This window comes from Gossypium raimondii, chromosome 5, assembly GCF_025698545.1.
Source record: "Gossypium raimondii isolate GPD5lz chromosome 5, ASM2569854v1, whole genome shotgun sequence".
NCBI classification, from domain to species: Eukaryota; Viridiplantae; Streptophyta; class Magnoliopsida; order Malvales; family Malvaceae; genus Gossypium; species Gossypium raimondii.
The window spans coordinates 2,420,384-2,442,115 of record NC_068569.1 but is presented as its reverse complement, the minus strand read 5'-3'; the positions used below and the strand labels follow the sequence as shown (position 1 = coordinate 2,442,115).

Sequence of the window (21,732 nt, the reverse complement as noted above, 5' to 3'; positions counted from 1 at the left end):
GCATTCATACCAAGGCTATGCTGATTAGACATATATTGGTGCCTATTTGCTGATACAGCTTTCCAGCTTAAAGGTAAGCGACATTCTGAGGCATCATCATTGAAACAATACACGATCAACTTTAGGCTTTCACAACTAATCAACAAGAACAAAATTCAGGGGATGTGCTTATTTGATCATCTACGGGTATGGCAATTAATTACATAACAGAGCTTAATCAAATTATAAAATTAATTTGTTCATTTTCCTTCAAATGCTTTTATTTCATCTAACTACGGCCGAGATGTAAAGGCATTGAATTGAAGCAACGACAGTGGATTCATGATTGATGCTTTCAAAGTCAAGTGTGTCATCCATCATCGTTTTATGGGTCTACCTCTGCGCCTGCCTTTGCCCTATCTGTAATTCATACCTCCCAATACCATTGCCATGTCACTCTCGAATCATGGTGTCCGAGCTTGAGGAACCATTCACCTATCATTATAAATATTTGTTGACCGTAGATGATTCTGATGTCACTTTCCACCGATCTAATTCACGGATAATCTTAACAAATTAATGCTTATAAAATGAATGCAGACTTTGTTCCAAAATTAAAGGCAATGGGCTGCACTACACCTGATTATAAGGCGGATTTAGACCAGACGGTTTAATTAACAAAAAAATTTACGCATCCAAAACCCAAAAGACCCAAAATAATTATTGATAAATTTATTTTAAAAATATTTTTATTCATTAAACAATAATCCAAACTGGACTCAAATGTCAAATCTATTCCAAGCTCAGCCCGGCCAAGTCTAGATTTCACCTTTCCTGACCCATGGGTTATTCCCCCATGGTAGATTCCTGTATACACCAATATTTAGAATCATTTCAAAACTAAGTAATTACGAAGTGGCAGAGACCAATTTTAAATTTCGGTTCCTGAACCAGAGACAACAATAACATGCAAACGTTTAACCATTTTCATCGAATCCAAAACTAAATTTAGCCGGCAAAATTTGTAAAGAGATCTGCACTCACAAGCTCATCAACGATGCTTCTTTTGGTTCAAGCCAGTAGTCGGAAAATGTAAAGGTCTTGAGGGCTGCACACCACTAGCTTAAAGCCAACATAAAATCACTAAAAAGGAGAATACCAATCTTTCTCATGAAAAAGTAATGGCGGGGAGATGATAAGAGAAACCCTACTGCAAGTCTGCAGCCGCAGATATTTTGCTCAAAACTTGAGATTCTTAAAGGCTGCTCCATGCTGGATTTAAACTCGTTGGATAGCTGGATAGTGTACCTGACAACATTACTACTAGCCTGATTTTATAATATGGAATGAGAAGATGTCGACTAATGAATTTCTTGGGAAAAGTAAGGATTTCACCTCCGTCAATTGGTAAAGCCAGGGCGATGACAACCTGCCTACGCCATGAATTATGTATGCTCAACAGTTGGCCTCAACCCTGTCAATTAATAACTGAAATGAATGTCTATAATAACAGATATACAGATGACACTAACCCGAAATGCCTCTTTACAGCTTTAATCAATTCTCATTCACCTGTGCAATATCCTGCCCACCCCAAACCCCAAAATCAAAACCCGTTTTCAAATCAAATGCTTCTGCGATATTAACCATTATAAAGTTGGTATTCATTTCTACTTTATTTTGCTGCCAACACTAGACAAAATGTCCAAAAGCTTCGAAGTTTTTGCTGTGTCAGTTTTTGTTCCTTCACCTGTTCTGCTATCCCCTGTTTCACTATTAACTGCAGTTCTAATAGCAGACTGATTTTTCTTCATTCCAAACTCAAACATTGTTGCAAATGCTAGAGTAGACATCAGTGCCTTCTGAGATGAATTTGGTGTGCTTTTAGGTGTTATCTTCTCTGATGATTGACCTGTAGTGAGCAGGGAAGCTGGCATCTTCCATGGGTTTGCATTGGAGTCGTATTGTTTGTCAGACAACTGTTGACTTCCATGAACAGATTTACCCTTGACATCATCAAACTTTTTTGCCACTGCCAGAGTAGAAATGAGTGCTTCCCGAGCATTTGGAGTGCTTTTATGTGCTAACCACTCTGAGGATTGACCTGAAGTTTGTGGAGAAACCGGCAACTTATATGACATTGCACTTGAGTTGCGCTGTTCACCAGCTGTATAATTAATCTTTGGAAGAGATCCATTGTTAACATTATCTGAACAGTAAGGCAAGCTAGATGATGTACTACTTCCAGAGCTAACCAGTTTTCCCAGAGTGAGATTTATTCCCGGTGGCACCACTGCTGGATGACTTTTCTTTTTATCTGTACTCGATGTACTTGGGGCAAGCTGACTGCTGAATTTACCTCCACCACCTTCAATATCACTGGGTTGTTGCTTATATCCATCTGCCCCATTCGCCAAACTAACTTTCCTAGTGGAATCTTCTAAAGAAGATTTTCCAAACGATAGAAAATTTATACCCCTTGGTACCATTTCTGGCTTTTTCTTGGGACTATCATTCCCATTCTGAATTGTGTGTGATTCACTTTGGTGGCCCTGAATCCCAAGTCTGCCACTTCCATTCATCTTCAGAGATGAGCTACCTAGGATAAATTTACTTGATTCTGCCACAGATGGCTTTGAAGCAGGACCACGGACGCCTAACATCCTTTGATTACTTTGACTTCCAACTCTTCCACTTTCATTCATCTTTTGAGATGAGCTGCCTTGATTAAGTTGAATTGATTCAGCGATAGATGATCTTGAAACAAAAAGAGAGTTTACGCCTTTGCAAGCAAGATTAGGTGTTTTAGAGGAAGTATCTGCCACAATTTGTTTTTTGCTTTTGTCAGAAAAACCTCCTAGAGAATAGGACAAGGCATTAGCATTCTTAGGTGGAGCTCTGCTGATATTCAGTCCTACATCAGAATCACTCTGCAATGATGACTTCAGTGGAAGATCAGGAGCAACGGACAAAGATGCAACATCTCCCTCCAGTGGCTTCTGAGATGAAAACAGTCATTATTACCCATCCAAAATCAAATAATTGAAAATCTAGTGCTGTTTCTTTTGAGAAATAAGGTTACCTTGTGTGAAAACAAACAATCATCACCTCTGCTGCAGGAACCTTTAGTCGTATAATTGATACAGGGATACTTGGAGAGCTGGTGATCAAATGGACAATCATCTCCCTTCATGCATGACTGACGTGCAAAATGACTGCAAGGCTGCAACAATGGAATCAAAAACATTGTAAGACAAGCAAAGCTAGAGAGAGAGAGAGAGAGAATTAAAATTCAATTATTCAAACTAAGGACATAAAAATCTATGCAACTTGTGTTCCTATCAGCTAGTAGGAAATATTCATGTTTTTTTTACAGATTCTTAACTAGAAAGATGCAAAATGAATAGAACTACAAAAGTTGTTGCCAATAGTAATTAGTAATAGCAACAATCTATAAGTCAATCTATAACAAAAAAAATCTAACAAACAGGTACCAAGAAAACAATGAATTATAACAGAATGCAGCTACTTGCATAATATAAACAAGGTAACCAAGCCAAATGAGTGATGACTATACCTGAGATTTTGTCAAAGGTACTGTATCATGTGAAAATTTGCACTTCTCGCCCTGTGTGGAAAAATGATATTTAGGCCACTTAATACCATAGCAACATAGAAAACATGTTTGAGAAAATTAGTTAAAGAAGTAGAAGTATAACCTCATGACATCTTCCTTTCAGATAATGGCGACAATATGTTACAGTTTTTGGTTTCAGAACTGTCTGCAGTTTCAACCTTTTAACACCAAGCTGCCGGTTTTTCTCTGCTCTTTTCTTTCGTTTATTCTTCTGCAGAACAGAACCATAATAAGTGAATCATTTATACCTTTGAAGAGCATTGAGAGAATGTATGGAAAACATGAAAGCTAATTCTTATATGACTAAAAAGTGCAGATTTGATCTTCGGAGAAATTAACTTGAACCATGAGCTGTAAAGTTAGCTAATAAGAGTCTATTTAAAAGTTCAAAAATACAAAATAGCAAACTGAAGTACCTTTTTCTTTTCTTTCTTCTGTGCAGGAGTCAGAATTTGCTTTTTCTTATTGCTGAGACCAACATCCTTCTGCAAAAAATAGGAGAAATTGTACTTGTCACATGTCAGAACTCTCAGACCAATACTATTTTGACAACATAATTGTAAATAACCTAGTTCATACGCCCTCATATACCTTCCACACAAATATTTCTGGCAGACTCTTGAACTCATTTCATGTCTTTTGGTGCACGAAAATGCAGTTGCTCATATGTGCATTTGTGAGAGCATGTGTGTGAAAAGAAGAGAAAGACAAAGAAGTGAACATAGTTTACTGTTTTACTTTTGATAAACTATTTATCAGTTGGAACTGTTCTAGATCTTTAAGATTTGGCATTGGTCAATGGTAAAGAATGGTGAGAAAGCGATACAAAGGAGGAAGCTATGAAAAGCATTGTCATGTTGTAGCAAAAAATAGCTGTAAAATCATGACCTAACATCCTGTATGTCAAATTCTTAAGTTGATGATAGGAGCCATTCTTGATTTATTCAAATTAAGAAGAGGTAAAATGTTGAAGATCTTTGAAAGTCATTTCAAAGAAAATAAAATGGCACCATCTTCATATCATAGAGAAACCTCACATGAAAAGGCAAGCTCAGAAAGAGGATGGCAATGACAGATGTTACCAAACGTAACTAAACAAGTTCATAATTGCAGATGGTCCCTAAACGGAAAAAAAATTGCAGGTTAGAGCCATACCTTCAATTTAGTTTCAATGACTTTATTTTTGTGTCCAATTTGCTTCTGAATCTTTCCACTACATTCCTTTCTTTGCATCATTCCTAGTTCACACACCATCTGACCTGTCTCACTTCCTTTAAATTCCCCGGGTGTAACTTTGTTTTCAATTGGAGCAACAGTTGTATTAACGAAAGTAAACTCAGAAGTTCCATCATTAACGGTGCTTTCTTCATTGCAATAAGGGTGTTTGTCATCAAAGGTGCCTCCAGAAATTAGCGTCTCCTCCACCTTTTTTCCTGATACCACAGCATCACCTACCTTTTTTTCTGATACTACAGCATCATCTAAGAGTATATCAATTGACTCATTCACAAGCAGACTCTCACCAAAAATTTCTCCCTCTTCAAGTTCTCCTTTTTCAACCACTGGACCAGGAGAACACATTCCCTCATTGGAGGGGATTATGTTCTCCAATTCCATCTCTTTTTGCTGAATTTCATTTTTCTCATGCATCAAGTTAGTCTTCAACGATGAACTTTGGTCTTTGACTTTCCCACTCAATTTTGATACTTCAATTGCCAAACTCTTATTTGAAGAGATTCCAAAGGGGTCGATATTCTTTTGATTACCACCTTCCATGTCTACTTGTGTCTGACCAACTGTTCCAGATTCCATAACAACAGGTGGACAATCATTATGTTCATCTTGATTATTCAACAATATGCCCGGACAATTATCACCCTGATTCTGGCCCAATGTTGCGGCTGAGCAGTTACTAATCTGATGATAATCTTCATTGCCTTTCATGATATTTTCTAAATCAGCCATTAGCATTTGTTCCCGACCAATCTCTCCATCCTGAAAACTGTTGACTTCCATGCTACTATTAACCATCATATCATTTTGATCAAATAAATCCTGACCATCGTCCATTCCCATTATCTGCTCAATTTCATCTATTACCATTTGTGTGTCATTCAAGCCCTTGTCCCGGAAAACAGCACCTTCAGAACCTCCATTAGCCACCATACTTACAGGCTCCCTACCATCTGAGACAATCGACTCGCCAGGCTCCCTGACATCATCTCCACCTTGTTCACCTCCGTTACCACCATTATCTTCAACAAAAACAAAGAACATAAAAAATAAGAACAACAAAGTTACTGAACCTAAATATTGAAGGAAGTTAGTGTATTTACTTAAGAAAGCAGGATTGTATTTATCTAAAAGAAGAACGGAGTGAATGATCAATTCCCAAAAATCAAATGAAAACAAATTCTAATTGCTTTATCAGCGTGGTAACAAAAACAGATTTACTTTAAATTCAACTCAGCCTCTTTTATTATTATTTTCTTAAAAAGAAGTAAAAGAAAATCTGAAGAATTCAAATAAATACATTACCAGGTGTTTGTGGAAGAGGAATAATGGGAGGGGCAGTGGCTAGTGGAGAATCGCCGTAACAAAGGGACATGAGTCGAACAAGATTACGGTAAGTTACGCTCCTGAGATGCGATCGGCGATGAGGAGGGAACGAAAAGGGACCTCCTACGCCTGCCTCTTGCGGTTCTTCCATATTTTCCGCCAAAAATTAACTTCTAAATTCCCTCTCTCACAGTTATTTTTGCGGACTTAAAACCCTACTAAAGGGTTTTTTTTCTTTTTTTCCTTTTTTAAATTTAAACATATTTTCTGTTTTTGTCCTTCGAATTTAATGCGGGACCGCCATTTCAAGGCTTTTCCTCCAAGGTTCACGAAGCGCTAGCGTTAATACGCTGTCACTGAAACGACGCCGTTGGGTGCGTTAGAGTTAGACGCTTCGAACCGTTTTACTTTGGGAAGTAAATAATTAAAAAAAAGAACAACAAAACCCTAGCAAAGCAGCAGTGTGTGTTGAACTGGTTGTCGAATCATATCGGTAAGAAGCTAAGAGACTATGTGAAAGAAGAAAAATGGTAGTGAGGATTCGATTGTCTAGGTTCGGATGTAAGAACAAGCCATTTTATAGGGTGATGGCTGCCAATAGCAGATCCCCAAGAGATGGGAAGCATCTCGAGGTCCTTGGTTACTACAATCCTTTGCCAGGTCTTCTTCCTCTTTCTCCGCTTATTAATCTTTGGTCACCATTATTTTTTACCCTTGAAATCAAAGGACAGCTGATTGAATTAGCGTAACTGCTAATAATAAATTTCTATTTCATCTGTTTCTTTTGTACAGGCCAAGACGGAGGTAAACGAATGGGTCTTAACTTTGAAAGAGTCAAGTAAGCTTCATTCTTTCACTCTATTCTCTACTTCTCATCATCTATATATATTTTCCCATTTGGAGATATTACCTTTTGGGTTTATCACATTGTCGAGAATTAGAAGTATCTTTCATTGTGAATTTCTAAATTTGTGAGGTCTTGTGGTGGATTACAAACGCCATGGATTCAGTTTCAAGATTGCTATAGTGAGTAGTGTTTTTCAAATTTTTGTTGAGTAGAAACAACGTAGGGTTTATTTCTTTGGTTGTCTGGCTCTGACCTTGATAGTTAAAGGATAAGAGGGAGCTTACTGATGTGATTTATAAAGAAAATCTTCTGAATGTATACATTATTGTTATAAGGTAATAGAGTGAAAGGATTAACGAGCTGTGAAGAAGAAATGCTTTCTGGTTGGAAGTTGGCAGGCAATCAAGGATGGCAGAATATGGGAATCAAATCATTATATTTTAAAAAAATGATATGAACACTTGAAGAGGATGTGCTACGTAATTACTAATTAGTGTGAATGGAAGCTTGCAGTTCTTATATTTGCTTCATTATTAATGCATTGTTATACCAAAGGAGAGTCCTAGAAGCTGTAAGAACTATCTTGAGGAGTTGCTCAAAGGAGGATGCAATTCAGTTCAGCTAGAGTTAACTCGATTTAACATAAAAATAGTTCATGGAATATTCAGATTTTAGAAAGCAGAACAAGTTACAAGTCAACATTTTTGTTTATATTAGTTGAGACATTAAGTGCTTCCTGTAGGTCCTTGGATTCCTGTAATTGAATGTTGTATCCCTTGGTTGCTCGATATGTTAAGTTTTGTAGAAAGGAGGGGGGAGGGGGGGAGAATACCACAGTAGTACTAACTTTTTGTATTGTTCTGGAGAATGCGATGAATTACTTTTAGTGCATAAGCTTAGCAACTTCTGTAATTGGCAGTGAAACCACCCAATATAATAGACCTGTTTTTGTGCTCTGCAATCAATAAAAAATTATAATGTCATTGTTTTTTTTCAGGTATTGGTTATCGGTTGGGGCACAGCCTTCAGAGCCGGTGCAACGCATCCTTTTCCGAGCTGGAGTATTGCCTCCGCCACCCATGGTGGCAATGGGACGCAAGGGTGGACCACGTGACACGCGTCCCGTTGATCCTATGACCGGTCGTGTTTTAAACGAAGAGAAACCAATTGCTGGCAACCAAGAAAAAAGTGGCGAAGATGAGGCTGTTGATGAGTCAAACTATGCATGAAAAGTTAATATTATCCCTAAGACTCCTCACTCTGCAATATCTAAAAGTTGAGAAAAATGAAAAGGTGGATTATATTGGATGATTGTAAATTTTTGTCTGAAAAATAACATTTGCCATTTGCAGAAACTGCCAGCTTATTTCCAGTGGCCTGGCCCTGCGTACAAGATTAGTTCAATTAAATGTGATCCAATGACAACTATTTTGGATCTTGAATTCCCTTTACAATACTGAACCAAACATGTTGAAATTATTGCTAGGTTTCTTGTTTTCTCTATTGTAGTCGTTTATCTCATGTGGATTTTCCTGCATGATATTTGCAGAATAAGGTGCTTGCTGCTCGAGTAGTATAATTGCTTATTACTTATTGGGTGTATCAGCATGCTTCATATCAAATAATGATAAGATGTTTACCGCCCAAATGTTTGGTTTTAACACTTGAACCTTTTAAGTTTTGAAAGTTACTTGATATCCCCGTTTACAGATAAATATGTAAATTACAGGTTTAACCCTTGTAAATTGGTTAAATTTATGTTTGATATGAAATACATACGCTAGAAGAAAAATGGAATGAAATTTTTATTCGTACTCATTCATTGTTTACTATTTTGTATGAATACAAAGCTTAATTGAGCTTTTAAAACTTGTACCAAGTATATGAATGAAGGTAAGGTTAGCAAACTCACAGCTCACAAATTAAGTGTACTTTAGGTAGCATATCTTTTATGAAAACTTAATACCATTATTCCCTTTGAGGAAGGAATAAGATATTATTCAAATTACGAGATATGTGGATTTTTATCATTTTTTCCTAATGATATTAGTTTGGTTACGTTTGATAATCTTCATATGAGTTTACATACGTGTCCAATTTTATTAATTAATTTAGCGATTCACTAATAATGTCGAGATCGGTACTACAATAAAACACGTTGATAGTGTTACTTTAATGGAGATTTTAAATTATAACTATTGAATTGAACATTTTATGAAAATAAATGTACCATACTAAATACATTGATAATTCAAATGTCATATTGAACATTTTTAAAGTACAAATATTACATTAAATAATTTATAAAAGTATAAATATCAAATATGTGATTATCCTTTTATTTTTATATCACTTAGTTAGCGGTGTATGGCAAAATGATAAAATAATAATAAGGATATGATATTTTTATGGCATGAGAGGAAGTATATTTTACAAGTAAGGTAATTTTGAAATATTCTCATGCCTCGATTTTCTTCCGAATATGCACGTATAATGCAACATTCTTTTTAGTCTTATAGGTGGTCAAATTCTAATATTAGTATCCATATTTTGTCTAAATTGTGGATTCAATGCAGTCAAATTTTATCGTTTAACTTCTCAAATTAGTTAATTTTAACCTTTGTACTTTTTCAATTTTAAGATTTCAATCCCAATCCAAAAAGTAGCATTGATTAAATCGTGTTATTAGTCTTACACAACGTGCTAAGTTATATATTTAGTTTATGTTCTTTAATTGGACCATTCTTACTATTTATACTTTTCAAAAATTGATATTTCACTCTTGACGCAAAACAACATATGTTAAATCTATTAACCAATATTTTTTAAACCAAATCGATGCCCGAATCGATCAGGCCACCGGTTTGTCGATCTGACCGGTTCAATTGATTTAATTAAAAAATTAATAAAAATTTTAAAACTCGATTCAACTGCAAATTCATTCAGTTTTTTAGTCGGTTCAACCAGTTTGTAACAATTTCCGATCTAATCGATTCAAAACCACTCTCCAAACCGTTACCCCGATTAGTTCCTAATCCAGTCCGATTCAAACAACATTGCTATTAACTGACTTTTTTATGTAAGTAATATGTGAAAATAGCAAGCTAACATGATATTACACATGAAAATATGTTTGTAGCATCAGATTTTTGAAAACAGAATTTAACAGTTACCGTTTCGTCAAGATTAAAATTTGAAAAAAAAGAGATTAAAAATACTAAATTAGAATATAGAGACTAAATATACAACTTATACACAGTCTAAGGACTAATAATAGAATTTAACCTTTATAGATTTTCCAGATAAAAAGAATATACTTGTTAATAAATTTTTAAAAATCTAAAACAATAAAATAAACCGCGGGCTCAACAATAAAAGGGAGGGGAGTTTAGGTTTTAATTACAGGGAAAGGATTTGAAGTGAGGCAACAGTTTTATTATAAGCCTCCCACTCAAACCCTATCAAAACACCCTTTCGCCCCACCCCTTTCAATCTAGGGTTTTATCTAAGGTTTTAGCTTGCTCTTCCCCTTTCAATTTCTGGAAAATCATCCACGAGTGCTAACGTTAACATGTCCGATCTCGGCGGTGGTAATTTATTTCTCTTCTAAAGTTCTACTTCTACTACTTAGCTCTTTTTTCGCATCACTTACTTGTTATCTATATTCTTCTTCTTCTTCTTCTCCTTCTTTTTGCAGTTATTAACGAGTTAGCTCGAGCTGATCTCCTGAACGATCTCAAGGTCGGTGCCTGCCGACATTTTTATTTTATTTTTTAAGAAAGATTTTATATATTTTTAGTGTTCTTGACTTTTGATGTTGTGATTTTTAGAATAAACTTCAGAATCTTTCTCGACACCACACCGAGATGCTGGAAAGACTATCTCCGGATGTCAAGAAGCGTGTGGAAGTTCTCAGAGAGATCCAGGCATGTTCTCACTTGCTCAACTTATTGTTATTGTAACTGTGACCTGAACTATTAGAATATTATTACACATGGTTCAATTTGTTTTTCCGCACCAATGGGACTTGCGGCCGGATTTGCTTCCGTCCTTAAGAAACTTGAGTGTCATCTGATGTTTATGGTTATGTGCAAGTTTTAATTCAATATTTTGATAGAGCAGAAAGTTGTATGTTCTTGATGTATAGCTACTATTCTTATCTTTCTTGTATTGATTATTGTAATCTAATTTTAATTTATTTGAGTTATGATTTTGATGGTTTGGGTTCTTTTAATTTCTTCAACAGGGCCAGCATGATGAGTTAGAGGCTAAGTTTTTTGAGGAGAGAGCAGCACTTGAAGCTAAATACCAGAAACTATATCAGCCCTTATATGCCAAGGTTGGCCTTTTCAATTTTGTTTCTGTATGTCTTTTTTTCTTTATCAGTTACTGTTATTTATTTCCTGACTGGTTGATCATCTTATGTTTGTAGCGATATGATATTGTGAATGGTGTTGGTGAAGCCAATGGAACTACTGATGAAGCTGCCATGGACCAAGGAGAGGATAAAGCTGCCGAAGGTATGATCTTATTTTATAATTGTGCCCTACCTTTTTTCTCGTTTGGATCCTTCCTTTCCATGTGTATGAATGTTTATGCAATTATGATTTATGCAGAGAAAGGAGTACCTGATTTTTGGCTTAATGCAATGAAAAATAATGAAGTGCTCTCTGAAGAGGTTGGTGTTATCCATTTGTAATTGCCATCTTGATACATTTTTCTTGTTGGAATCTCATTTTACTTCTCGTGTTTGGAATTAGATCACCGAGCGTGATGAAGGGCCTCTCAAATACCTCAGGGATATTAAGTGGTATAGGATAGAGGAACCCAAAGGATTCAAGCTTGAGTTTTACTTTGATACTAATCCGTATTTCAAAAATACCGTGTTGACAAAGACATATCACATGATTGATGAAGATGAACCTATACTAGAGAAAGCTATTGGGTAAATACATACACTCTTATTTTGGAATTTTTTTTTTGAATTATCTGCTTACATGCTTCTTACTTTGTTTAATTGAATATTAACTTAATTTGTAGGACGGAGATTGAATGGTATCCAGGAAAATGCTTAACACAAAAGCTCCTTAAAAAGAAGCCTAAGAAGGGTTCAAAGAATGCCAAGCAAATCACTAAAACTGAAGATTGTGAAAGTTTCTTCAACTTCTTCAATCCTCCCCAAGTTCCTGATGATGATGAAGACATCGATGAAGATGCTGTAGGGCTAACTTCACCATATCTGTTTAGACTTTGATGATTAATTAGTTGTGCTCTCAAATTTTTTTTAAACTTTGTTGTGCAGGCTGAGGAGCTACAAAATCAAATGGAACAGGATTATGACATTGGGTGCATTCTCTTTTCATCTTACTCTTAGCCTTGTTTTTCAGTTTGAACTGCTTCGCATGCTTTATATGAGCTTTTATTCATAAGTCATTCTAATTGTTGATTTCATTACTTGAAATACTATTTTCGTTATACCATCTGCTAATTTGTGTAGGTCAACAATTCGAGACAAGATTATTCCACATGCTGTGTCATGGTTTACGGGAGAGGCTATTCAGGGAGATGAGCTTGAGTTGGATGATGAGGATGAAGATGAAATTGATGAAGATGATGACGATGAAGATGAGGAGGATGACGATGATGACGATGATGATGAAGAAGAAGAAGAAGAAACTAAGACTAAAAAGAAGGTATGGTCGTGAGATAGATTTTTGTTGCATCTTATATGTATATGCGCATTTGTTCTTGGAGAAATTAAATAATAGTTTTTCATTCGTTCCATGTTAAATTGCTTGAAAATATCGCTGTAGTCATCATCTGCACATAAGGTATAACCAGATAACGCATCATTTAGGTCCCTATACTTTAGCCCTCGTATTGAAACTATACCTAATAATTTGTGCCTTCTACTTGTGTAGAGGAATGGAAGAGCACAAGGAGATGGGCAGCAAGGTGAGAGGCCTCCAGAATGCAAGCAGCAGTAGATTGTAATGGCTGCACACTATATAGAGATGTTTGATTGGAAGGCAAGGTGGGGGGAGTGTGGGGTTTGCAGTTTTGGTGGGTTATATTTATTTTTACAATTTTTTTACGTCATTCCATGCATGATTGGTTTGGAGAAAATCCTTTTTCCCTTTTTTATTGGGTCTGGTCTGTGGGTTTGATAGGAACCCTGGTCTGTTAGTTGAAATGTGTTAAAGAATTTTATTTTACGTGAATTTTTCCCTTAAAACTCTCGAGTATGCCTATTTTAGTATTTATTCTCAGTCTGATTATAATTATTATTTTTTTGATCTCTTGCCATGTTCCAGCCTTAATTGATTTTTTGTTTTGGCTATTTGCTTTTTTTAATACCAATAGCAAGAAGCAAAAACATTCTGTATTGCTGTGCTAGCACAATGCTCAACTGATTTTATTATTTGAATAAAATGACTACAGAACTTTGTCAGATTTTTGGTCTTTTGTTAAGCTTGGCCTGGTTTGTAGCTTCTTCAATATTCTACGAATTTGACTTGTGTCCAAAATCCAGAAAGAAGAAAAATTGGGGTAACTGAATTTGAAGGGTATTGAATGAAATCAAAATTTATAATAATATCCTAATGTATTTTATTTTAGATATTTGAGATCCATTTACATTTTTCTTTTTGATATTTCGTCAATTCATTATTATTGATTTGCATTATGCTTTTATTGTTTATTTTATTCGTATTTTAAAGCTAGAAAAGGTTTATATTTTCTTTTGTTGGAAATAATTTACCAAACAAAATATTCATAAAATGGCTAGCCATCGTAATTGTTGAATCAGGAGAATTTAGGTACCAAATAATTTAGATTCATCTAACTTCATTTTAAGTTCATACGTTTTTCTCTAAGGGGTGTGCCAAATTGTCTTGGAATTTCTTTTCTATTTAGCGAATATATATATATATTTTTAAAAATAGCTAATAGTTTAAATATGAATTTTAGTACAATAAGTAAAATTATTATAAGATAATTAATGCCTTTATTATGAATATGAATGAGTAATTTTTGAAGAAGAGTTTTTTTAAAATAAATTTCTTAAACCTTTTCAGTTTTTATTGGAAGTTAAAATCAATTTAATTAATATTAATCAACATGATAATTTCTAACATTTCAGTTATATATAAATTAAAGTAACATTTCATAATTTATTACCTAATGAATGCTATTAAATATTTTATAACCCTAAATAAATATACTTTTATGACGTTTTTAAAATTATTTTAGATTTTATAATTTTATTTGAACTTAAATGTCAAATTTAAAAACTCATTGAAAATTTGAATTAATAATTTTATATTATAATTTTTATATAAATTATTATTAATAAAATATTAATAAAAATTATAGGAAAATTTTATATATAATATTCGAATATACGAATATAATTTTGTAAAATTATTCAATTTTTAGAATTTTAAATAATTATTAATATTTTTAATTTTTATTCTTAGTTTTAGTTTTGAACTCATCTAAAACAAATTTGGACAAATGATTATCCAAATTTAATTAAACTTGGACATTAAATATATATATTTTAAATTTTTACTTACTGTTATGCAAAAATATATTTTTAATTTTCTTGAAAAATAGTAAAAATATTATTTATTATATTTTATTTTTAGGATATTTTATTACAAAAATATTTTTAGTTTTTCAGGATAAATATAAAATTATAAATTATTATTTCATTTTGGGGCATTTGGGCTTCACTAAGGTACTGCAATTTCATTTTTAATTTTTGGGAAAGCTGTAAAATTATTATTTATTATATTTCACTTTTGGGAATTTCGGCTTCATCATGATTTTGAAAAGATATTTTTTAATTTTCCGAGATAACAATAAAGAATATTATTTATCATATTTTATTTTCAGGGCACTTGAATTTGTGTATGTCAAAATATTTTTAACTTTTTGGAATAATTATAGAAATTATTATTTATTATATTTTATTTTGGGGGCAATTGGGCTTGGATATGATGCTGCAAAATTTTTTAAAATTTCCGAGATGACTATAAAATTTATATTTTATTTGTCCCGTAATCTTTTGTTCATACCTGCTACACAACTTACCCTAACAGCCTTTGCTGATTCTGACTGGGGTAACTCTATTAATGATCGAAGATCTACTTCAGGGTTTTGCATTTATTTAGGAGGAAACTTTGTTGTTTGGTCCTCCAAGAAGTAGCATGTGGTTGCTCGCTCCACTGCAGAAGCTTAGTATCGTAGCATTGCAAATGTTGTTGCTGACATTACGTGGCTGTTTCCTTATTGCCTGAGCTTAGAGAACCAGTAATTGGAACACCAACCATCTGGTATGATAATATGGGGGCAGTCTAGATCTCTGCTAATCGAGTTCTTCATGCTAGGATGAAGCACGTTGAATTGGATATGCATTTCATACAAGAAAAGGTGGCTTGTGGAGAATTGCAAATCAATCATGTGTCTGCTCAACATCAGGTTGCAAATCTATTTATTAAGCCATCGTTTGAGGATCAATTTACCAGCCTCAAGTCAAAACTTGGAGTATGCACTTGTCTGAATGATTTAGTTGCTTGTCTTTCAACAGAGTTGAAAACAAGGGACATAACAAATAATGAAGAATGTGGTTTGTAAGTTGCTGCTAATAGTGATCTATTGATAGCTTGTTAGTGTTGTTATTGTGCGTGCTGCTATAGCCTACTATAAATGGCTAGAGCTGTTAAATCCTTATTATGATGACTGACTAGAGTTTTATGTCTTTAATGATTTCTTTCTTCTTTAGTTTTTGTTCATTTTAGCTCATTATTTTTGAGCTGATATGGGTTAATAATTTTTTTAATGATTATATGAAATGAATTTGATGTATATTAAAATTAAAATGTTGAAACAACAAATCATTAATTTAATAGTTACGTCAATCAATTGTTAAGTATTTAACGGTTTTGAAACTTAAAAATAAAAAAATAAATTAGATGATTATTTTGTAACTTTTTAAAGTCGGGTGACTTAAAATAAAATTTTTTTATAATCGGATGATCATTTATATAGTTTCCATTTATTAATTACTTAGAAAGTACTTAAAATTTATATTTCTTATTATAGACCTAAAAGCCAACCGGAAAGGATGGCGATTCCTTGGAAAGAATCATGGGTCCAACTAAATACAAATGGTGCCGTTAAGATGGAAACTAATAATGCTACTTCTGAAGGAGTCTTGCGAGATCATGAAGGTAAATCGATTTTAGGCTTCAACATATGTTTAGGGAAGTGCTCAGTCTTTGATGCAAAATTATGGGGAATCTAAGATGGCTTGTTCATTTTACAAAGTCTAAATTATTAGATACTGTTAATCCAGACAGACAGCATAGAGATTGTGATAGTTATTCAAGACTCGCTCAGGAATTCCTCGAACGCTGCTTTTCATAACAATTTTCAAAAACCAAAATTTTCAAATTAATTTTTTTAAAAATGTGGCAAACACCAGTAAATTAGATGAAACACACTCCAACAAATACTAGCGTCACTCGGCGGTAGCTGTCTAAACACTGTGTGTGTTCGGCTCCGGCAGGTTTTTTACTAAATTATTATAAAAAAATAAAAAATAACCAAAATATTATAACCTTTTTTTTTATTTACCAAAATATTATAAATTTTTTTATTTACCAAAATATACCAAAAATAAAAAATAAAAACCTGCAAAAAAAAAAACCTGTGGCGGCACCAATGGTGCCAAAGGACTAAAATGTAACTATCTACAGTTTCAAGGACCTGACATGCAAATTTATTATTTTGAATTTTGAAAGTGAATTGATGCCGCTGTGCGTGTGGGGTGCACTAAAATTGAAATGTGGCTAAGCCCTCCTTATTTTAATTAAGTAATAAACTCTAATTAGTTAAGTGATAATTAAGATATTTAGAATTATAATTAAGTAATAACTCTATTTTAGTTTAGTAAACTATTCTCATTTAATAAAATCTAATTTAATAAACTCTATTTTGGTAATTTGATAAGAATAGTTTATTAAATTAAAATTGAGTTATTAAGTAATTTGATGAGAATAGTTTATTAAATTAAAATAGAGTTATTACTTAATTAGAATTCTAAGTATCTTAATTATCACTTAACTAATATTAGATTTAATTAAAAAATTAATAGAAATATCGACATGCCCTATTGAAAACCGAAGTAAAAATAAAATTGATCACCCATAAATGTAACCCAAATAGAAAAATAAATTATAATTATAAACTATTCTCATCAAATTACCAAAATAATACATAAAATGCTAATTAGTTTATACTTTTTTAAATAGCTTTACTTTAGGTAAAATATATTTACTTTAATAATAAAATAAAGGGCTTTTATGAGTAAAAATCATAGATTAAAAGCTTATTTAATTACAAAAATAGGTTGAGGGCTTGTTTATTAAATAAAAAAGTGAGTTAAAGAGGAATAAAAAGAAAATAATAAATAATGAGGGCTTAGAAGTCAATTAGCTACATTTCAATTTTAGTGCGCCCCACAGCATCAGCATTTCACTTTCAAAATTAAAAATGATAAATTTACATTCAGGTTCTTGAAGCTGCAAATAGTTACATTTTAGTCCTTTGGCACCATTGGTGCAGCCACAGGTTTTTTTTTTGTAGGTTTTTGTTTTGTTTTGGTATATTTTGGTAAATAAAAAATATAATATTTTGATAAATAAAAAAATTATAATATTTTGATTATTTTTTATTTTTTATAATAATTTAATAAAAAAAGCCGGCTCCGGCAATAGGAGGTTAAAAGACAAGTAAAAGAGAAAAGAGGGAAAAAAAAGAAAAGAAAGAAAAGGACAAGACATCATAAGCATGTTCCAAGCCGAAATTACACAGCTTGTTCAATTTCCATTCCAAAGAAAATGTAAGTCAGAACCGCCGTCTCTAAAGTCTTAATAAATGAAGTTCTTGATTCTAAATTTGTCGGCGTAACAAACGTTCTATTATTGCCCCAAATAATTAGGCACACTACTTTACATATATCTCATCTTAATTGGTCTTGAAAAATGTAATTCCAAAAATAACACCAAAATTTCTACACCAAATCCCGCATTTCACCAAATCAGCCGCCAATCACATTTTTTTTCCAACAACAATAAAGAACAAAAATGTGTTGCTTTCGTGGACTCTGCCTCAACTTGAGTAAAATTGCAGTCAAATTTGGACGACACGATTATATATATTACATCATCACTAATTATTTTATCGCTCAAATTAACGACTGATGACGGACCACGCTATCAACTAAAATAGCTAGCTCTCCTCAAAATAATAACAATAATTTTTTTAAAATCATACACTTTAAAATAGCCTACATTAAATAGTTATGATTTTAAAATTATAGGTAGGGCTTAATTTGCCATAAAATTTATGTAGTATGATTAAAAAAAAGTGTAGTATGAATTAATTGGGTTTGATTAATTAGATCACTGTGCCAGGTCAGCCAATATCCTTCTCACTGCTTCCTGGAAGGTGGATTCATCCCAGTCATCGCCCTAAAAAGTATCATTTAAAAAAACAGTATTAATTAAAACTTTAATAAACATCAATTGATTTACAATTGAAAAAGCTTCATTACCTCAATTCTAAATCTCAAGTTAACATGATTAATTGAGCCTAATTCTGCTGTTCGTGTGTTAGCCTCAGTAGACATTAAGCTTATATTTCGATCGAGCTTCAAGAATTGTAGCAACTGGATTAAGATATCCACTATGGACACTTCTCCTCCAACACTGACTCTCAGCTCAATGATTCTTTGTTCTGATGTTGATTCCGGTACGGGTATAATCCGAATATTTAATCTCTCGTTTGATGAACCATTAGCTTCGTCGGAAGAAGTCGCAGAAGCCTGAGCTGCTTCTAATAACTGGTTTTGCCTATTGAGCTCCACAATTTGAGATTTCAATGACGTCAAGTACTCCCTCGTACTTGCCAGTACTGATACTCTGTCTTTCTACAATTCCACCGACACCGACAATTTTGTTACAGCTTTTATATAATTAAACCATTGATATGGTTTTTAATATGAAGATTTGATATGGTTTACCTTGGTACCAGGAGGAAGAAGGGATCGCAATGCATCGAAACTTTCATTGAGCTTTTCTCTCCTTTTACGTTCCGATAACATATGGTGCAATTGATGGACGGTGGGGGCGCAGCTTCGCGGCTGTTGTTCACTCCTCACTAACTTGAATCTTCTGTAGAACAAAATGGCTCGTTTCAACATGCTTTGGGCTCGTAAACTTGCCCTCGCCGCTGTTGTTGTCGGGGCCCCTAATGGAGATCCGTAACGTTTAAACGCAGTAGCTTTGGAGTTTGGCTGGTAACTGGGAGGTAAGTTATGGCTTTGTTGGGAATGATATTGGGATGTTGAAGAGGAAGACGAAGAGGGAGAGGTTAAAACAGCAAGAATGGCTCTAGTCATGGCTGCATTTTCGCTCTCTAATGACGGTAAATTTATATTGCTTCGCATCTCAGATAAGGCTTGCTGCATGGCTTGTTGGTGTGGATCATACATTGAGGAAGAAGCCGGTTTGGCTTGCAGTAAAAAGGGTGTTGTTTCACTGCCGGTAGGAACTTGGGGCCGAGAAGCATTTGGGACAGTGAAAATAAGATAAGAATCTGGACTATCGGTGGATAGTGACCTCAACGAAGATGAAGAAGAAGAAGGGTTGTTGGGATCAGTGGGTTCGCTTACAGCCACCAAAGATTGCCTTGAAAAGTCATCGGGGAAAAAAGTTCTCATCTCCATCTCCATGTTAAGCTATTAAACGACAGATAATGAATAAGTTGAGTGACAAACTATATTTTATATTGAATCACAGATTAAATTATATTATTTGGATAGTATATTAGTATTAGTTTATCTTACATTAACTGCATTGGGTGAACCTAACTCAATCTCGCCACTCTTGCATCCCATGAAAACAGCTGTCTGTACAAAACAGACGAAAATAAGCCGACGTCAGGAGGATTTATATTAACTATTATTAGATTATGAAGATCGACGGCGCCATAAGCTTTGACTGCAAACTGAACCTACCTTAATTCTTGCTTCCTGTAATAAAGACAAAAAGGTGAGTTAGATTACCATTATATATACACACATGTTTGTTTCCGTTAAAAGAAAATGCAGTAAATTGTTTTTTTTTTCTTTTTAATGTTAAATTTCGGGTTGATCTAATTTTACCCGATAAAATTGTCGCTGTGTCTGATGGGATGCTCGGCTTTGAAGCTCCAGTTCTCCGAGCTCGATGTATGGCCTATAATTCCTGAAAGCAAATCCTGGAACGAGGCCTCTGCAGCGCGCGAAACCCACATATTAATGGCGAAAGTTAATATACAATAACAAAAAGAAAACGGGTAGCAATATTTTTGGCCTACGGGTTATTTTCAAGAGGGAATGTTAATCGTCGATATTCGAGGAACAGCACCAAAGCTCCGGGTTGGGTACTGTTTTGTTCGTTATACCATCCATCCGAACCAATTAAACAGCTGTTAAAAACCAAAATATATCAGTTACCCAAATCATAAATCATGTTTTCATAGTGCTATATGAAAGAAATTTTAGAGAGAGGTGGAGAAAGATACTTTGGTTGATGCAAGGAGGAAGAGTAGGACCATAGGCAAATGTATGTGCATCCAGTCGACTGCATGAGAAATTGAAGAAAACCAGAACGAGCTGCTCCATCGAGGAGGAAGACAGCATCCATGTGGGAGGTTTAAAAAAAGTTTATAAAGTTTTTTTTATTCTTTCCGCCTAACAAAATAGTAGTAAGAGATCCGTTTTGGATCTCATATCATCTTGAATGCTTGTTTGAGTAATTTCTGAGAAACTGGGCTGGTGAGATGATGAACAACCAGTGGAGAAGGAATCGTGGTATTTTAAGAGGAAAAAGAGAGTTGGTGTCTCAGCCTCTCATAAAATGAACGGTGACAGAGGGGATTCACACATGGCATGGGAAAAATTAAACGAATGGGAACCGAAAGACTTGTCTGGTGAAGTGAGAACTTGGAAAAGTATTTAGGATAGAGAACTGATTCAAATTGATCCATACTTATACATTTCAATCATGCTAATAAAATGACACACAGATTCAGCAGCCAACCAAGAGCAATTTTTAAAAGAAGAATAGAGAAGAAAAGTAAATGGGTCAATCTTCAAAGTCTTCCCTCGCCATAACTGGTTTGAAATAAGTCAAGGAGGGAAGGAAGGACTTATTTATTATTGTTTAATAATTCTAGCTTATACATGTAATTTTACTTTTTATAAATGTTTTTAGGAATAATTTTATTGTTAGCTTCTTTAGTTAAGGAGATTTTCGATTTTTTTGTGGATTTTACTTGCGGCTTTGGATCATCTAAAGTTAATTTTATTATCATGTTAAATACTTACAATCATTTCAAATATGTTGTGCTTAAGTTGTGACATAACTAATTTCTAATGTGTCCTAATATTCTATTGAAGCTAAAGTTGAACCCTTTATCGTGTTGACAAAACTTGTTCTTCACCACCTATTTATTTTTCCTAAATAACATGATATCATTTATGAAATGAATTAATAAATATTTTCTTTAAAAAATTTATTCTTTTTGAAATATCCTTAATTATTATATATATTTAATGCAATATGAAAGTATAGATATATGGTCCTTCAAATAAAAT

The 21,732-nt window shown here is 33.7% G+C and overlaps 4 protein-coding genes across 15 annotated transcripts; 2 read left to right on the top strand and 2 right to left on the bottom strand.

Moving 5' to 3' along the window:
• Positions 1–95: 95 nt before the first annotated feature.
• On the bottom strand, positions 96–6,442 carry LOC105768805 (uncharacterized). Of its 12 annotated transcripts, none has more exons than XR_008196056.1 (9): positions 6,155–6,442; positions 4,772–5,871; positions 4,033–4,101; positions 3,699–3,827; positions 3,557–3,607; positions 3,062–3,202; positions 1,730–2,978; positions 1,375–1,453; positions 688–1,299 (listed from the first exon to the last, which is right to left on the bottom strand). XR_008196056.1 is itself a non-coding variant. In XM_052631025.1 (8 exons), exons 1-8 carry the CDS (start codon positions 6,324–6,326, stop codon positions 1,425–1,427), a joined length of 2,940 nt encoding a protein of 979 aa, XP_052486985.1. In that variant the 5' UTR covers positions 6,327–6,442; the 3' UTR covers positions 688–1,424. The 12 variants fall into 12 exon arrangements, 3 of the variants coding, with proteins under 3 accessions (XP_052486985.1, XP_012444445.1, XP_012444447.1); XR_008196057.1 differs by having other exon boundaries at positions 688–1,287; XR_008196054.1 differs by having other exon boundaries at positions 1,552–2,978; positions 6,155–6,441.
• Positions 6,443–6,603: 161 nt separating this feature from the next.
• Positions 6,604–8,525, top strand: LOC105768807 (30S ribosomal protein S16-2, chloroplastic/mitochondrial). Its single transcript, XM_012588996.2, has 4 exons — positions 6,604–6,835; positions 6,968–7,013; positions 8,020–8,254; positions 8,375–8,525. The coding sequence occupies exons 1-3, from the start codon at positions 6,703–6,705 to the stop codon at positions 8,249–8,251; spliced, it is 411 nt and encodes a 136-aa protein (XP_012444450.1). The 5' UTR covers positions 6,604–6,702; the 3' UTR covers positions 8,252–8,254; positions 8,375–8,525.
• A 1,887-nt stretch (positions 8,526–10,412) lies between these two features.
• Positions 10,413–13,257, top strand: LOC105768806 (nucleosome assembly protein 1;3). Its single transcript, XM_012588995.2, has 11 exons — positions 10,413–10,612; positions 10,720–10,763; positions 10,853–10,948; positions 11,269–11,361; positions 11,455–11,542; positions 11,639–11,700; positions 11,783–11,967; positions 12,063–12,240; positions 12,325–12,368; positions 12,520–12,715; positions 12,944–13,257. Exons 1-11 carry the CDS (start codon positions 10,594–10,596, stop codon positions 13,007–13,009), a joined length of 1,071 nt encoding a protein of 356 aa, XP_012444449.1. The 5' UTR covers positions 10,413–10,593; the 3' UTR covers positions 13,010–13,257.
• A 4,623-nt stretch (positions 13,258–17,880) lies between these two features.
• Positions 17,881–21,120, bottom strand: LOC105765981 (putative transcription factor bHLH041). Its single transcript, XM_012585272.2, has 8 exons — positions 20,658–21,120; positions 20,451–20,561; positions 20,257–20,365; positions 20,110–20,124; positions 19,939–20,001; positions 19,114–19,830; positions 18,646–19,020; positions 17,881–18,562 (listed from the first exon to the last, which is right to left on the bottom strand). The coding sequence occupies exons 1-8, from the start codon at positions 20,777–20,779 to the stop codon at positions 18,494–18,496; spliced, it is 1,581 nt and encodes a 526-aa protein (XP_012440726.1). The 5' UTR covers positions 20,780–21,120; the 3' UTR covers positions 17,881–18,493.
• Positions 21,121–21,732: the final 612 nt, after the last annotated feature.

Bases quoted from the DNA above. Each gene is read 5' to 3' on its own strand.
- LOC105768805 (XM_012588991.2), bottom strand. From the start codon at position 6,326: ATGGAAGAACCGCAAGAGGCAGGCGTAGGAGGTCCCTTTTCGTTCCCT. The intron at 5,872-6,154 runs GTAATGTATTTA...TTTTTGTTGAAG, and splicing joins TCCTCTTCCACAAACACCTG to ATAATGGTGGTAACGGAGGT. The intron at 4,102-4,771 runs GTATGGCTCTAA...TATTTTTTGCAG, and splicing joins TCATTGAAACTAAATTGAAG to AAGGATGTTGGTCTCAGCAA.
- LOC105768807 (XM_012588996.2), top strand. From the start codon at position 6,703: ATGGTAGTGAGGATTCGATTGTCTAGGTTCGGATGTAAGAACAAGCCA. The intron at 6,836-6,967 runs GTCTTCTTCCTC...TCTTTTGTACAG, and splicing joins TTACTACAATCCTTTGCCAG to GCCAAGACGGAGGTAAACGA. The intron at 7,014-8,019 runs GTAAGCTTCATT...GTTTTTTTTCAG, and splicing joins CTTAACTTTGAAAGAGTCAA to GTATTGGTTATCGGTTGGGG.
- LOC105768806 (XM_012588995.2), top strand. The intron at 10,949-11,268 runs GCATGTTCTCAC...TTTCTTCAACAG, and splicing joins AAGTTCTCAGAGAGATCCAG to GGCCAGCATGATGAGTTAGA. The intron at 12,241-12,324 runs GTAGGGCTAACT...TTTGTTGTGCAG, and splicing joins AAGACATCGATGAAGATGCT to GCTGAGGAGCTACAAAATCA.
- LOC105765981 (XM_012585272.2), bottom strand. From the start codon at position 20,779: ATGGATGCTGTCTTCCTCCTCGATGGAGCAGCTCGTTCTGGTTTTCTT. The intron at 19,831-19,938 runs GTAAGATAAACT...GTCGTTTAATAG, and splicing joins GTTCACCCAATGCAGTTAAT to CTTAACATGGAGATGGAGAT. The intron at 18,563-18,645 runs GTAATGAAGCTT...GATACTTTTTAG, and splicing joins ACTTGAGATTTAGAATTGAG to GGCGATGACTGGGATGAATC.